The sequence below is a fragment of the Anolis sagrei genome, chromosome 7 (assembly GCF_037176765.1).
Source record: "Anolis sagrei isolate rAnoSag1 chromosome 7, rAnoSag1.mat, whole genome shotgun sequence".
NCBI lineage: Eukaryota > Metazoa > Chordata > Lepidosauria > Squamata > Dactyloidae > Anolis > Anolis sagrei.
This window is the reverse complement of record NC_090027.1, coordinates 4,993,284-5,010,398: the sequence shown is the minus strand read 5'-3', so window position 1 is coordinate 5,010,398 and position 17,115 is coordinate 4,993,284. Positions and strand designations below refer to the sequence as shown.

Below are 17,115 nucleotides of genomic sequence, written 5' to 3'. Positions count from 1 at the left end.
TGAGGCCTACTAACACACTTAGGCCCTTCTCCCACAGAGACCTCTCACAGTCTGAGGGCAAACTAACACTGAGGCTTTCTCATACTGAGGCCTACTAACACATTGACACATGTATAGAACAGCTACCATACTTGCTGGGGATTTTTTTGTCTGGAAATCCTGAGTAGGAGGTGGGACTCGATGTCCATGAGACCGCGTCCAACTCTTGTGATTGTACACCTTATTGAGGTGAAGTGTGAAACAGATTAATGAAAATATAATTGTGCCAGGAATAAAGCAGCAGACACCAACAGCAAAAATATTAACAGAATAGTCATAATGTTGTTTTGGGAAATGCTGGAAAGTGATCCTTTTGTTATTGTTAATTACACTGTTCAACGGAGAAAAAGTTGTGGGCCTGAAAATAGTTGTTCTTTTATGATTTTGGGGTGCTGAAAACGAAAATGACATTTAAAAATGTATATTGGCTCTAGTTTTTATGATATAAGCAATCACGTGATCACGTATGGTTGAAAAAATGCATGTTGCAACTTACACTATGGAAGATTCTAGAATACTCTAGAAAGTTTGATGACGCAGTATTAGTGCCGTGTGCAAAAGCCAGAAAACCCTCTATAAGGCCAGATTTTTGAATGGTGAGGGTCAGTCAGTTGAAGACTGAGACAGTCTCGTTAAACATCGTTTTACATGGTTCTTTCGACTGTAGTGATGCCTCCTCGCACGTGTGTAAATAAAGCACGATGGAAAAAAGATCTCAAGGCCAATGGACTCCGTCAATGCTGTCAGACTCCTGCTGGAGCATTGGAAGAGGGAATCCTTTCCTTAAATACAAAAGAAAAGTCAAGAGAAGCAAACAGGATAGAAACTAAAGTCACGGTTAGAGCGACATTTAAACTTTCAGACTTTTCAACTGCATTATTTATTTATTTATTTATTTACTTTGCTTCTATACCGCTGTTCTCAGCCCGGGGGCGACTCACAGCGGTGTACAATATAGAAAGGACAAGGTTCAAAATACAAGACACAATCTAAAATATCAATCTAGCAAAACCAAAAACATCATCATCAAAAACATCCACAATATCAAAATACAAAAAGCCAATCTCGACGTCTCATCGTTTAAACCACAATCCAGTATCAATTTCCGTTGTTCCATTCCTGTCGTCATTACCAATTATTGCACTTCTTGTTCGAACGCCTTCTTGAACAGCCAAGTCTTCAATTTCCTGCGGAATATCATCAGGGAAGGAGCCAGTCTGATGTCCACGGGAAGGGTGTTCCACAGCCGAGGAGCCACCACCGAGAAGGCCCTGACTCTCGTCCCCGCCAGGCGTGCCTGTGAGGCAGGCGGGATCGAGAGCAGGGCCTCCCCAGACGATCTCAAAGTCTTGGTGGGCTCGTAGGCTGAGATGCGGTCAGATAGGTATCTTGGGCCGGAATCGTTTAGGGCTTTATAGGCCAACGCCAGCACCTTGAATTGAACCCGGTAGCAAATCAGCAACCAGTGGAGCTGGTACAACAAGGGCGTTGTATGCTCCTTGCCTCCCGCTCCTGTTAGTAACATGGCTGCTGCGCGTTGGACCAATTGAAGCTTCCGGGCCGTCTTCAAGGGCAACCCCACGTAGAGAGAGTTGCAGTAGTCTAAACGGGATGTAACCAGAGCACAAACATAAACAATAGACTAATTCAATAAATATTTCTCATGTATAAACTATTGGCAATATAAGTTGACTAAAATTTAGTAAATATTCACGGTTTATATACATGCAGTAAGGTTAGGCGCATTATCATAATATTAACGAATTACCTATTGTGGAGAAAATTGAAATAGCTGTTGCATAAAAACCAGAGCCAATTAACACATTTAATTATTATATTTGAATTCAGCATTTTAAATTTATTAAGAAACGGCACATTTCGTTTCCGCAACTGAGAAAAAGTGACAATTTGTAGAACAGTGTTATTGATGTTGTGCGATGGCGACCCAATGTTGAATGGAGTAACTTTCCTCGATCTTGCTTCCAGGCTCTTTGGCAAACAGGCCGGCATGACTTCGGACACCCCTTATTTGGACCCTTGCCTCCCTCTAGACGTTGAGGATGAAATCCAGCAGAATGGGCAGACAATGTACCTCCGAGGGACGGGAGATTTCCATCTCTGCCAAGATGTCATTCAACCATTCATGAACAAGACCAACGAGACACACACCTCCTTGAACGGCATCTATCAGCCCCCAGTGCACTTTGAGAACAGCGAGTTCTATGGGTTTTCTGAATTCTATTACTGTACTGAGGATGTGTTGAGGATGGGAGGAGACTACAATGCTACGAAATTCACTAAAGCTGCACAGGTAAAAATGCATACAGCGTATTTATTTATTTATTTACTTTACTTTACTTCTATACCGCTATTCTCAGCCCGGAGGCGACTCACAGCGGTTCACAACACACAGGAAACAGCAAAATTCAATGCACCAATATAAAAACAATTATCAACCTCATCTAATACACAGTTAGTACACAATCACTAGCATCTCATCACTAAAAACACGATCCAGATTCGTCATCCATTGTTCCATTCCTATGTCATTGCCAATCATTGCACTAATTATTCGAACGCCTGCACAAATACCCAGGTCTTTACATTTTTGCGGAATACCATTAGAGATGGTGCTAATCTAATGTCTGTGGGAAGGGCGTTCCACAGCCGGGGAGCCACCACCGAGAAGGCCCTGTCTCTCGTCCCCGCCAGCCGAGCTTGAGAAGCAGGCGGGATCGAGAGCAAGGTCTCCCCGGAAGATCTCAAAGTCCTGGTGGGTTCATAGGCCGAGATGCAGTCGGATAGGTACCGTTGGGCTGGAACCGTTTAGGGCTTTAAAGGTCAACGCCAGCACTTTGAATTGAGCCCGGTAGCAAATCGGTAGCCAGTGGAGTTGGCGCAACAGGGGGGTTGTATGCTCCCTGCGCTCCGCTCCTGTTCAAAATTCAAAATATTTATTTTGGTCATTGACCAGCACAGGAAATAGTGTCACATTTCCAGAATCATGGCTGCCAAGCGTTGGACTAGTTGAAGCTTCCGAGCCGTCTTCAAAGGCAACCCCACGTAGAGAGCGTTGCAGTAGTCTAGGTGGGATGTAACCAGAGCGTGGACTACCGTGGCCAAGTCAGACTTCCCAAGGTACGGGCACAGCTGGCGCACAAGCTTTAGCTGTGCAAATGCTCCCCTGGTCACCGCCGAAACTTGGGTTTCCAGGCTCAGCGATGAGTCCAAGATCACACCTAAGCTGCGAACCTGAGTCTTCAGGGGGAGTGCGACCCCATCCAACACAGGCTGTAACTCTATACCCTAGCGTACAGCTAGATTAGTCCTAAGCCTTTCTGTCAAGCTTATCATCCCTTCAGGCCAATCATTTCCTCTCTGTTTGACTCATTTCACAAAATGATTGATTGTGAAGGTAAAATTTAGGGCATTGATCCTTGTATATCATCATGAATACACATTCATAGGTCCCCTGGTGGTGCAGCGGGTTAAACCGCTGAGCTGCTGAACTTGCTGACCAAAAGGTTGGCAGTTTGAATTCGGGCAGTGGGGTGAGCTTCTGTTGTTAGGCCCAGCTTCTGCCAACCTATTTATTTACATCATTTTTATCCCGCCCAGTTCAGCCCGAAGGCAACTCAGGGCAGCGTACAGACTGGCAACAATTACCGTATATACTCAAGTATAAGCTGACCAGAATATAAGCCGAGGCACCTAATTTTACCACAAAAAACTGGGAAAATTGATTGACTCGAGTATAAGCCAAGGGTGGGAAATGCAGCAGCTATTGGTAAATTTCAAAATAAAAATAGATACAAATAAAATTACATTAATTTTACGTTCGGTTTACCTCTCTGAACGTATTCTCCCCTACAAACCATCAAGATTACTAAGATCGCCTGGAGGGGCCCTGCTCTCGGTCCCGCCGGCCTCACAAGCGCGGCTGGTGGGGACGAGGGACAGGGCCTTCTCAGTAGTGGCCCCGCGACTCTGGAACTCTCTCCCGCCAGAGGTTAGAATCGCCCCAACAATCCTGACATTCAGGAAACAGGTGAAGTCGTGGTTATGGAGACAGGCTTTCGCAGAATGAGACAATGATTTGGATGGAAGACGGTGTATATTCGATTTTAGTATGACGACTGACCACTGTAGTTTTAAATATATGTGCTTTTTAAATGTTTTATTGTGATGTGTATTTTGATATTTTACCGATTGTATGTGTTTTTATGGTTGGAAACCGGGCTGAGTCCCTCTTATGAGGTGAGAAGCTCGGTATATAAAACTTTTAAATAAATAAATTGAGGCATCAAGAGGTTAAATGCTTTTAAATATTTAAAATAAGACTGCCCAACTCTGATTAAATCATTCTGACCTTCTTCAGTGTCAATGTGCTTGTGTATCCTTCCAGTAAAAATAAATAGATTAAAATAATAAAGGTAATAATAATAATAGAGTAATATAATGGAGATTTAATATTAACAATAATAATAAATAGAGTAAAATAATAAATGCAATAATAGCAACAATAAAGTAAAATAATAAATGTAGTAATAATAATGCATTTATTATGTATTTATAACAGAGTAAAATAATACATAACCTTGACTCGAGTATAAGCCGAGCGGGACTTTTTCAGCCTAAAAAAAAGTCTGAAAAACTACGCTTATACTCGAGTATATACAGTAGATGCCGTATATATATACATACATATCTCAGTTAAAAGCAATTAAATCATATCAGAAATACATATAAAAACCATAGAAGCAATAAAAACTATAAAAATCTATTAAAAACAATATCTTCCGGTTCAATTCCTCATCTGTTTACATCATCCATGTTCATATTCCTATTTGACTTGCCATTATATGCTAATCAAGGTGGTCAGATGAAACATTCACACCTAGCTCCAACAGACAAGAGCCCTTTGTCCCACCCTGGTCTTTCCACAGATATATAAACCCTTTTTCCTAGTTCCAACAGACCTCACTGCCTCTGAGGATGCTTGCCATAGATGCAGGCGAAACGTCAGGAGAGAATGCCTCTAGACCATTGCCATATAGCCTGAAAAAACCTACAACTCAATAAGTGTTTACTTTCGACACATTAAGAAACTGCCAGATATGGTGCCCTTCACACGCGGCAAGCCTCAAATGTGGGGCAGAGGCAGGCATGTAGCCAGGGGAGGGGCTTGGGGGGCTTCAGCCCCCCCCCCCGAAATTCTCATGGTGGTCTGATCACGCTGAAGTTCCAAATGTTTGCTCAAAGAGCCAGGTTTTCAATATATTCCAAAAGGTCAGGAGGGAGGGGGCTGATGTAATACCCTTGGGCAAAGAGTTGCACAGCCGAGAGGCCACCACTGAGAAGGCCTTGTTTCTCGTCTCCACCAAATGTGCCTGTGAGGCAGGCGGGATCGAGAGCAGGGCCTCCCCAGACAATTTTAACTTCTTAGAAGGTTCATAGGGAGAGATGTGTTTGGATAGATAGGCTGGGCAAGAACTATTTAGGGCTTTATAGGCTAAAGCCAGAACTTTGAATTGTGCCCGTAGCAAACTGGCAGCCAGTGGAGCTGGTGCAACAGTGGGGTTGTATTCTTCCTGAGCTCAGCTCCTGTTGTTTGAACCTAGCAGTCCGAAAACATGCAAATCTGAGTAGATGAATAGGTACCACTTCTTTGGGAAGGTAACGGCATTCCTTGCAATCATGCTGGCCCCAGACCTTGGAGGTGTCTACGGACAACACCTTAGAAATGGAGATGAGCCCCACCCAGAGGCGGCCCTAGGTAATTTTCAACAGTAAGCAAACAGTATTTTGGTGCCCCCCCCCCCAACCAATCACTGATCTATATTTTCTGTTTGTCATAGGAGTTCTGTGTGCCATATTTGGTTCAATTCCATCATTGGTGGAGTTCAGAATGCTCTTTGATCGTAGGTGAACTATACATCCCAGTAACAACACTTGCCGCACTTGCTCCCTTGCCTGGCCCGCTTTGGGTCCGGAGGCATGCCTGAAGACCCCGGCGTGTGCACCAAAAGTCACCTCTTCTCCTGACTTTCTCCTCAGCCATTGGGACCGAGAGAGAGAGAGAGGTGGAGATGCCCACCTTTCCTGAAGGTAGGCGCAAAAACAAAGGAGGGAGCGGAGGTGGGAGATACCTCCAGCCAGAGGGGCTCTCTCTCTCTCTCTCTCTCTCTCTCTCTCTTGGTCCCAATGGCTGAAGAGAAAATCAGGAGAAAAGGAGACATTTGGTGCGCACCCAGGGATCTTCAAACACGCCTCCGGACCCAAAGCGGGCCAGGTGTGGCGGCTCCGCCCCTTGACCCACCCACGGATTGGGGAGAGGAGAGGAGGCGGATAGAGCGCTGGGGATCAGGAAAGGGAGCCGGTCATAAGGAAGGCATCGAACACGGAGAACATTTGAGCCCTGGCTCTGCTCGCGCACCCGGTGGCTGGGTGGAGCAGGAACGAGAGGGGCGAGGCGAGGCTCAAGGGCCCGGCCCCTTTGGGAAGAGGATCGTCCAGCAGCAAGGCAAGAAAGCAGAGGCTCCCCCCGGACTGCTAGGGCTGTTGTGAGTTGAGGGGGCGCTCCTCAAGTGGCGGTCGAGGGGCATTTACAGAGGCACCTTTGCACCCCTGGCCAAAAAAAAGTGTTCTGCGACCGCTTACTTCGCGTAATGGACGAGCCGCCCCTAGCCCCACCCCACAGAGTTGGAATCGACTAGACTTAATATTGAGGGAAACACTTTACCTTCACAACACGTTCATAGATATATAATATTTGCATCCTTTATGTTTCTTTCCCAGGATTACTGTGCAACGAAGTGGTCAGTCCTGAGGGAACGGTTTGATCGTGGTCTTTACGCATCACATGCAGATCTTCATCGCTTGAAGTGAGTGTTGTCTTCTGTAGCTACATCTGTTCAGGCATCCTTGCTAGATGGACAGAAGGTTCACAAGCAAATTGCATTAGCCATGTATTAAAAGATGTTCAGAAGTATTTGATCTTGTCTGAATACTTTGTTGGGCGAATGGGCTTCTTAACAAAAGACCCTCCTCATAAATGTACAGCAGAGTAACTTATGAGCAGCAGCATGACCCAGCACCAGGAGCCCAAAGTGATCGACCAATGTTATATCTTCCAAAGGAAGCTTTTCTTTATAACAAAATAATATGCTTGCAATATTTACAAGAACAAGAGTTCCATAACACAAACAAAGTGCTTTATATTTCCTTCTTTGCTTCCAGCTCGGCTTCTTTCTCATGCAGATAAATAGCTTCCTCCCATTGAGCCTCTTCTTACACTGAAGTTACACAAGAGCTTCACACAGTAGCTTTTTACACACAGCAGACTTCACACACAATGGGGCTTCTCTCACCAAAGCTTCTCACACACCAGGCCTACTAACACTGAGACCTTTCTCCCACTGAGGCCTTTTCAAACACTGAGGGCTCTCTCAGACTGACACCTTTCTCCCACTGAGGCACAAACTTTTTGCACAAAATGACTTCAGACGCACTTTATTTTATGGTTCGTGCAATTAAGATACCTAGCTGACCGCATCTCGGCCTATGAACCCACCCGAACTTTGAGATCTTCCGGGGAGGCCCTGCTCTCGATCCCGCCAGCCTCTCAAGCACGGTTGGCGGGGACGAGAGATAGGGCCTTCTCGGTGGTGGCTCCTCGGCTGTGGAACGCCCTTCCTGTAGATGTTAGGCTGGCACCATCTCTCATGACATTCCGTAGAAAGTTGAAGACCTGGATGTTTGTGCAGGCGTTTGAGTAATTCAGTACAATTCTGGCAATTTGAACATAGGAACGGAACAATGACGTTGAATCTGGATCACGCTTGGATGATGAGGCGATCTGGGGTGGGTTTTGTGATTACGGTATATTGATGTTTGTCTATTAGCTAGTAATGGAAATGTGTAATTTAACTGTTGTGGTATATTAATTATGGCTGTTTTTATTGTCTTTGTTGTTTGCTATCTGGAAACCGTTGTGAGTCGCCCTCGGGCTTGAGATACAGTGGTATACAAGAATAGTAAATAAATAAATAAATAAATAAAATCCTTCCTCATCCCCAGATCCTCCTCCCCGATAATTTACATAAAATTTTTATCTTTGAATTTGGCCCCGCCCAGTGAAATCTTTTGTGTATTAATGTTTGATTTTATCTTGTTGTGTTGCTTATTATATTGGTTTTGCATTTTATGTATTTTATTTTCTGGTTTTGTTATGCTTTTGTGTTATATTGTGTGCACTTTATTGATGGCCGTGGCCTCATTTAAGCTGCACCGAGTCCCCCTGGAGAGATGGAGCGGGGTATAAATAAAGTTTTATTATTGTTGTTGTTGTTGTTGTTGTTTTTGAAGGCTTGTTGTAGGGTTTTTTGGGCTATATGGCCATGTTCTAGAGTCATTCTCTCCTGATGTTTCGCCTGCATCTATGGCAAGCATCTTCAGAGGTTACTTAGGTGATCCCTCGTTTTCCGAGGATGATTGTCTTCCAGTATTCTTGTGGGTCCGTGTGTGTCTGTGGAACCCTATTCTTGCTCTGCATCTCCTTCTGCAGTGAGGGCATTGGTTTCCAGGTGGAAGGCGGTCTTGGTCGGGGTTGGCTTGACACGCCTTCCTCTTGGCATGCTTCTCCTTTTCACCCTCCATTCGTGCCTCTTCAAATTCTGCAGCACTGCTGGTCATAGCTGACCTCCAGCTGGAGCGCTCAAGGGCCAGGGCTTCCCAGTTCTCAGTGTCTATGCCAGAGTTTTTAAGGTTGGCTTTGAGCCCATCTTTAAATCTCTTTTCCTGTCCACCAACGTTCCGTTTTCCATTCTTGAGTTCAGAGTATAGCAACTGCTTTGGGAGACGGTGGTTGGGCATTTGGACAATGTGGCTGGTCCAGCAGAGTTGATGGCAGAGGACCATCGTTTCAATGCTGGTGGTCTTTGCTTCTTTCAGCACGCTGACGTTTGTCCACCTGCCTTCCCAAGAGATTTGCAGGATTTTCCGGAGGCAGCGCTGATGGAATCATTCTAAGAGTTGCATGTGACGTCTGTAGACAGTCCATGTCTCACAGGGATATAGCAGGGTTGGGAGGGGAATAGCTCTATAAACAAGCCCCTTGGTATCCCTACAGATGTCTCGGTCCTCAAACACTCTCTGATTCATTTGGAAAAATGCTGCGCTCGCAGAACTCAGGCGGTGTTGCATTTCAGTCTCAATGTTGACGTCTGTAGACCGTCCATGTCTCACAGGCATATAGCAGGGTTGGGAGGGGAATAGCTCTATAAACAAGCCCCTTGGTATCCCTACGGATGTCCCGGTCCTCAAACACTCTCTGATTCATTCGGAAAAATGCTGTGCTCGCAGAGCTCAGGCGGTGTTGCATTTCAGTCTCAATGTTGACGTCTGTAGACAGTTCATGTCTCACAGGCATATAGCAGGGTTGGGAGGGGAATAGCTCTATAAACAAGCCCCTTGGTATCCCTACGGATGTCCCGGTTCTCAAACACTCTCTGATTCATTCGGAAAAATGCTGTGCTCGCAGAGCTCAGGCGGTGTTGTATTTTGGTGTCGATGTTGACTTTTGTGGAGAGGTGGCTGCCAAGGGAGCAGAAATGGGAGACATTTTCTAATGTTACACCATTAAGCTGTATCTCTGGCATTGGAGAAGGGATGGCTGGTGTCTGCTGGAACAGCACCTTGGTTTTTTCAATGTTCAATGACAGGCTGAGCTTCTCGTATGCTTCTACAAAGGTGTTTAGAGTGGCTTGTAGATCCTCAGAGGTAGTGAGGTAGTAATAATAATAATTATTATTATTTATTTATTTATTTATTTATTTCTGCTGCTTATACCCCGCCCTTCTCACCCCCGAAGGGGGACTCAGGGCGGCTTACAAAAAGAAGGCACAATTCGATGCCCTTATCCAAATACATACAAATATAAAACAATTACAATAGTTAAACAATTAACAGATTAAAAACATCAATATATAGCACAATAGCACATCAATAAACAGTCTCATGTTTCGCGTTCCATAGGTCCAATAGGTTTCTTCATTATTTGCCCATCATTGCCCATTATTTGCCCATCATTGTGGTCTTTCTTTTTAACTGCCAGAGTTTCCAAAGGCCTGGTCCCACATCCAAGTTTTCAGCTTTTTCCTGAATGAGAGAAGGGAAGTCGCTGATCTGATCTCCCCAGGGAGTGAGTTCCACAGGTGGGGGGCCACTACTGAGAAGGCCCTGCTCCTCGTCCCCGCCAGTCTCACTTGTGATAAAGGCGGGGTCGAGAGCAGGGCCTCCCCAGAAGATCTTAGACTCCGAGGTGGGATGTAGAGGGAGATCCGTTCGGACAGATACACTGGGCCGGAACCGTATAGGGTTTTGTAGGTTAAAACCAGCACCTTGAATTGTGCTCGGAATTGGATCGGCAGCCAGTGGAGCTGGCATAACAGGGGGGTGGTATGCTCCCTGTATGCCGCTCCGGTGAGCAATCTGGCTGCCTCCCGTTGGACTAGTTGAAGTTTCCGAGCAGTCTTCAAAGGCAACCTCACGTAGAGTGCGTTGCAGTAATCCAACCGGGATGTGACAATAATGATTATTATCATCATCATTATTAATTATTATAGCAGGTGATATGGATTTGACTTCTTCAACCATCATAGTAGAGCTATTCCTACGAGCTCAATAACATTGTGTGTTGCTTACAGGAAAATTAACATGAAAAGACCCAATTGCCGCAATAAAGATTTACGTTTCCATTCCACATTATCTCTGTTTTGTTTGTCGCACCTGCTGGTACAAAAGGCATTCTTTGTCACAACAGATCTTAATGAACCCAAATCAGCACCTAATCTATTTGAACTTAATCCATGCGTATTTGCGTAAATCCTAGGAACAACAGCAAAGCCTTGAATATGCAATTAAGGGCTTAAATCAAAAGGAATTTCGTGTATTCTTAGTGGCTTTTGAACGGTGTCCTTTTATCTCTTTGAGTGTTGCTACGGTTCAATTAACGGCACAATTAGGATGACTCTCCTTTGTGTTTATTCTCTCCAGGTATCAGTGCTTTAAGTCGGCCTGGATGTATGAGGTATTTCACAACGGCTTCTCTTTCCCCATAAATTACGGAAACTTGAAAACTGCATTGCAGGTCTATGATAAAGAGGTGCAGTGGACGCTGGGGGCCATCCTCTACCGGACACGATTTTTGCCTTTGAGGTATGGCTTGGCCTTTCTTATTTCCCATTTATTTGTTTATTTATTTCCCATATTTATATCCTGCGCTTCTCAACCCGAGAGGGCTTACAGATTGGCCATTTCAATGCTACATTGCAATACAAATATATATATATAAATACAACATATTAAATGAATCTGCCAGTGGGTTAAACCGCTGAGCTGCTGAACTTGCTGATTGAAAGGTCACAGGTTTGAATCAGGGGAGCGGCGAGGGCTCCTGATTTTTGCCCCAGCTTCTGCCTATCTAGCAGTTCAAAAACATGCAAATGTGAGTAGATGAATAGGTACCGCTCTGGCGGGAAGGTAAGGACACTCCATGCAGTCATGCCGGCCACATGACCTTGGAGGTGTCTATAGACAATGCTGGCTCTTCGACTTAGAAATGGAGATGAGCACCAACCCCCAGAGTTAGACACAACTGGACTTAACGTCAGGAGAAAACATATTAAACACCAACAAAATAGCAAACACCATCACGCTAATCAACCAGAATTTCCCAGAAGACATCACAGCCCTGTTTCATCATTGCCTCACCACAAGCTACTTCCAGTGGGACAATGAATTCTATGATCAGAAAGATGGAGGAGCCATGGGGCATCCTCTCAGCCCGGTCATAGAAAATTTCTACTTGGAACACTTTGAAAAACAAGCCCTGGAAACAGCAACAAAAAAGCCCACTACATGGTTCAGATATGTGGATGACACTTTCACCATTTGGAGCCACAGAGAAGAAGAACTCAACAGGTTCCTGGACCATCTTAAGAGCATCCACCCAAAAATCCAGTTCACTATGGAAAAAGAAAATGAAGGAAGACTGCCTTTTCTAGATGTCCTAGTCATCCGCAAACCAGATCAACAATTGGGCCAGACAGTTTACAGAAAACCTACACACGCAGATAGATACCTACATAAAAACTCCAACCATCACCCAAGTCAAAAAAGAAGCACCATGAAAGCCTTGGCAGAGCGTGCAAAAAGAATCTGCGAAGCCCACCTCCTCCAAGAGGAACTGAACCACCTCAACTGGGCTCTACAGGCCAATGGATACTCCACCGCAGACATCAGAAGAGCTGCAAGACCAAGAACAAGCCATGAGAGTGAAGACGAAGATCCACCCAGAGGAAAAGTGTTCTTACCATACATCAAGGGAACCACTGACCACATAAGGAAGCTGATAAAGAAACACAACCTACAAGCTATCTACAGACCCACTGGTTGACAAGATTTACTGCAACTGGCGGTTAACCTGCTGTACTAAAGCCTGGCCCTGATGGTTCAGGATACACAAACTTTGTTTCTTGCTTCAAATTATTGCAAAATACTGTATGTAATTCCTTCCAGGCTATGTTTATGGGGCATATAGGCTTGGGTTTCATCTCCAAAATAATCTTATTATGTTCATATATGCCAGTACAGGTAAAGATTTCCCCCTGACACTAAGTCCAGTTGTGTATGACTCTGGGGGTGGTGCTCATCTCCATTTCTAAGCCAAAGAGCCGGCATTGTCTGTAGACACCTCCAAGGTCATGTGGCCATCATGACTGCATGGAGCGCTGTTACCTTCCTTCCAAGGCAGTACTCACATTTGCATGTTTTCAAACTGCTAGGTTGACAGGAGCTGGGGCTAACAGTGGGAGCTCACGCCACTCCCTGGATTCAAACCTATGACCTTTTGGTCAGCAAGTTCAGTGAAAAAGAGGGGGTCAGGGGACGGTTCCATCTTGTCTCCTGCATATGTCATCAGTTGGGGACCCCTCCCCCCAGCACCAACTTCTGTTCTGGACAAGAGTGAAGAGAGGGGGCCAGAAGGCAGTTCCATCTTGTCTCCTAGGCTATGCTAATAATGTAATGTAATATATTGTATATACATATATTTATAATATTATAGTGTAGTACAATATAATACTCATAATAATAATGCAATATTATGATTATATATTTTATATTACATGTAATATTACTAATAATATTACAATATAATGGTGTAATACAATATAGTAATATATAATACTGATATTTTACTATGCTAATAATATAATATATTGTATGTATATATATCTTGTAAGCCAGTGGTTCTCAGTCTTCCTAATGCCGCGACCCCTTAATACAGTTCCTCATGTTGTGGTGACCCCCAATCATAAAATTATTTTTGTCGCTATTTCACAATTGTAGTTTTGCTATTGTTATAGATCGTAATGTAAACGTCTGGTATGCAGGATGTATTTACATTCATGAACCAAATTTGGAACAATACTCGATACACCCATATTTGAATACTGGTGGGCTTGGGAGGGTTTTGATATTGTCATTTGGTAGATATAGTTGCTGGGATTTATAGTTAACCTACAATCAAAGAACATTCTGAACTCCACCAACGATGGAATAGTACCAAACTTGGCACACAGAACTCCCATGATCAACAGAAAATACTGAAAGGGTTTGGTGAACATTGACCTTGAGTTTGGGAGTTGTAGTTCACCTACATCCAGAGAACACTATGGACTCAAACAATGATGGATCTGTATCAAACTTGGCACGAATACTCAATATGCCCAAATGTGAACACTGGTGGAGTTTGAGGGAAACAGGCCTTGACATTTGGGAGTTATAGTTGCTGGGATTTATAGTTCACCTACGATCAAAGAGCTTTCTGAATCTCACCAATGATAGAATTGGACCGAACGTCTCACACAGAACCCCCATGACCAACAGAAAATACTGTGTTTTCTGATGGTCTTTGGAGACCCCTCCAGGGGTCCTGACCCCCAGATTGAGAAACACTGTTGTAAGCCACTCTGAGTCCCCTTTGGGGTGAGAAGGGCGGCATATAAATGTTGTGTGTGTGTGTGTGTGTGTGTCAGCACTTTAACCCTCTGCCTGTATACCAGTACACGTATACCAAAATCTGAAATTGTGGAACACTTCTGGTAACCAGCCTTTTGGTTGAGGGAGACTCAACCTTGAATTAAGTTTGTTAATAGTTATGAATGGTTAAAGGGTTGTTTTCATCTCTATCTATCTATCTCTCCAGAGATATCCAGCAAGAGAACTTCCGGGGCAGTCACTCCCACTGGCGCAGCTTCTCCTTTGTTTACAACCATTACCTGTTCTTTGCCTGCTTCTTCGTTGTGCTGCTCTCCATCCTGCTCTACCTGCTGCGCTTGCGGCGGATTCACCGACGAATGTTGCACAGTGGCTCCTCTCCCTCCCTCTGGATCGAGGAAGGCCTCCCGTCACAGAAGATCCCGGGGGTCTTATAAGGGGCTGAGCACGAAGCCTAAGACTTGCTCAAGAAAAGCCATTGTTTTGCCTCAGGGTTCTTCTCGCACCCCTAGAAACCGCTGTCTGAATGGCATCTGGCTGTCAATCAGGAATCAAAAGGAGAAACGTCCGCTCCAGAGGGCCGAGTTCAAAAAGCAGGGTCAAACGTGGACTGAGGGAAACATCAGCCAATATTATTTTATCATTGTTATCACAAAAGTAAATGCACTTTGAGAAGGGGGGATCAGGAACGGAAAGGGTGGGACATTGAAGACGATGCCAGTAAATGTGTAAAGGGGAAACTAGCAAATTCATTAACTGATGATGTGATTGTTCTCTCACAGTGTGGCAAGTCCACATCTGGGCTTTCTCGTGGATGTAATTGGCTCCTAAGGCAAAGATGGGAAACGCAGCACTATGGATATTATTATTATTTATTTACAGTATTTATATTCCGCCCTTCTCGCCCCGCAGGGCACTCAGGGCGGATTACAATGCACATATACATGGCAAACGTTCAGTGCCAGTTAGACATACAACACACGAGGGTTGAATGAAAAGTAATGCTTCCACCTTCGTAACTCCTCAACCGATGGCAGTACTGGTATGTGGCAGGTACTGGCTTGTTGAGTAGACTCTCCTCTAGAGTTCCATTTTGACAAGAAGCCATAGCATTGAACGGTTGTGTTGTTAAAGTGCGAAGTATGAGGGTTAAATAAAAGTAATGCCTCCACCTTCGTAACTCCTCAACCGATGGCAGTACTGGTATGCAGCAGGTACTGGCTTGTTCAGTAGACTCTCCTCTACAGTTCCAGTTTGACAAGAAGCCTTAGCATTGAACGGTTGTGTTGTTAAAGTGCAAAGTATGAGGGTTAAATAAAAGTAATGCCTCCTCCATCGTAACTCCTCAACCGATGGCAGTACTGGTATGCGCCAGGTACTGGCTCGTTGAGTAGACTCTCCTCTAGAGTTCCATTTTGACAAGAAGCCTTAGCATTGAACGGTTGTATTGTTAAAGTGCGAAGTATGAGGGTTAAATAAAAGTAATGCCTCCACTTTCGTAACTCCTCAACCGATGGCAGTACTGGTATGCGGCAGGTACTGGCTTGTTCAGTAGACTCTCCTCTACAGTTCCAGTTTGACAAGAAGCCTTAGCATTGAATGGTTGTGTTGTTAAAGTGCAAAGTATGGAACCCTGCGCAGACGGTTGGTCAATACGACTTAAGCAACATGCAGTCATTGAATTCTTGACAGCAGAAGGTGTCACCCCAAAGGAGATTCATCAGAGAATGCAAGCTGTTTATGGTGATTGCATTGATGTGAGTACTGTGCATCGTTGGGCGAGTAAGTTTCAATATGTTGAGGTGACACCTTCTGTTGTCAAGAATTCAATGACTGCACATTGCTTAAGTCGCATTGACTGACCGCCTGTGCAGGGTTCCATACTTTGCACTTTAACAGCACAACCATTCAATGCTAAGGCTTCCCACCAAAATGGAACTGTAGAGGAGAGTCTACTGAGCAAGCCAGTACCTGCCGCATGTCAGTACTGCCATCTGTTGAGGAGTTACAAAGGTGGAGGCATTACTTTCCATTCAACCCTCCAAATGGAACTGTAGAGGAGAGTCTACTGAACAAGCCAGTACCTGCCGCATACCAGTACTGCCATCTGTTGGGGAGTTACAAAGGTGGAGGCATTACTTTTCATTCAACCCTCTTATATAGACTGACGCAGAGGCAACTTAACATTCCAGTTGTGCCCAAGCTTTTTCCGGCTTCATGAGGATATGCTGGATTTTGGCCACAGGGGGAGCTGCCGCTTCACCATCCATTGTAACAGCAAGTCCTTTGAGTACTTCCTCATTCTTCTGCATGCTGCTAGAAGGTTTTTATGGCGTCATAAATTAGTTAAATTAGCCTCCCCACGTAAGCAGTACCTAAATCTCATACTTGACAGATGCAACTGTCTTTCGGGCTGCATAGGTCGACAACAAGCTAGACTAATGACTGGACGTTCACTCCAACCGGGGCTGGCTTTGAACTCATGACCTCTCATTCAGTAGTGATTTAATGCAGATAGCTCTCAGCTAACTGCGCCAGAGCCCGGTCCTATACCGTTGGTCTGTAGTCCCATCAGCAGTAGGCAGCAAAGCCTTTGCTGGGGGAATGATGGGAATTTCAGTTCAGAAATACCTGGTGGGACATCCTTGCCTTAGATATACATATATAAAAAGACAGTTCTAAGGACAGTTCAATCCTAAAAAGTCAGTTCTAAAGACAGTTCAATCCTAAAAAGACAGTTCTAAAGACATGTCAATCCTACAAAGACAGTTCTAAAGACAGGCCAATCCTAAAAAGACAGTTCTAAGGACAGTTCAATCCTAAAAAGACAGTTCTAAGGACAGTTCAATCCTAAAAAGTCAGTTCTAAAGACAGTTCAATCCTAAAAAGACTTTCCTAGAGACAGTTCAATCCTACAAAGACAGTTCTAAAGACAGGCCAATCCTAAAAAGACTTTCCTAGAGACAGTTCAATCCTAAAAAGACAGTTCTAAAGACAGGCCAATCCTAAAAAGAC

At 44.5% G+C, this 17,115-nt stretch overlaps 1 protein-coding gene across 4 annotated transcripts in view; it reads left to right on the top strand.

The window, feature by feature from the left end:
- The window catches only part of ENTPD4 (ectonucleoside triphosphate diphosphohydrolase 4), a 49,465-nt gene extending 33,758 nt beyond the window's left edge, over positions 1-15,707 (top strand). For 2 of the 4 annotated variants that reach the window (XM_067470668.1, XM_067470669.1), the window contains 4 exons: positions 2,026-2,350; positions 6,838-6,923; positions 11,095-11,256; positions 14,309-15,707. In XM_067470668.1, the coding sequence (XP_067326769.1) occupies positions 2,026-2,350; positions 6,838-6,923; positions 11,095-11,256; positions 14,309-14,537 (802 nt within the window). In that variant the 3' untranslated portion in view covers positions 14,538-15,707. The remainder of the gene's footprint in view (positions 1-2,025; positions 2,351-6,837; positions 6,924-11,094; positions 11,257-14,308) is intronic. The other 2 variants (XM_067470667.1, XM_067470666.1) reach the window with 1 other exon arrangement.
- Positions 15,708-17,115: the final 1,408 nt, after the last annotated feature.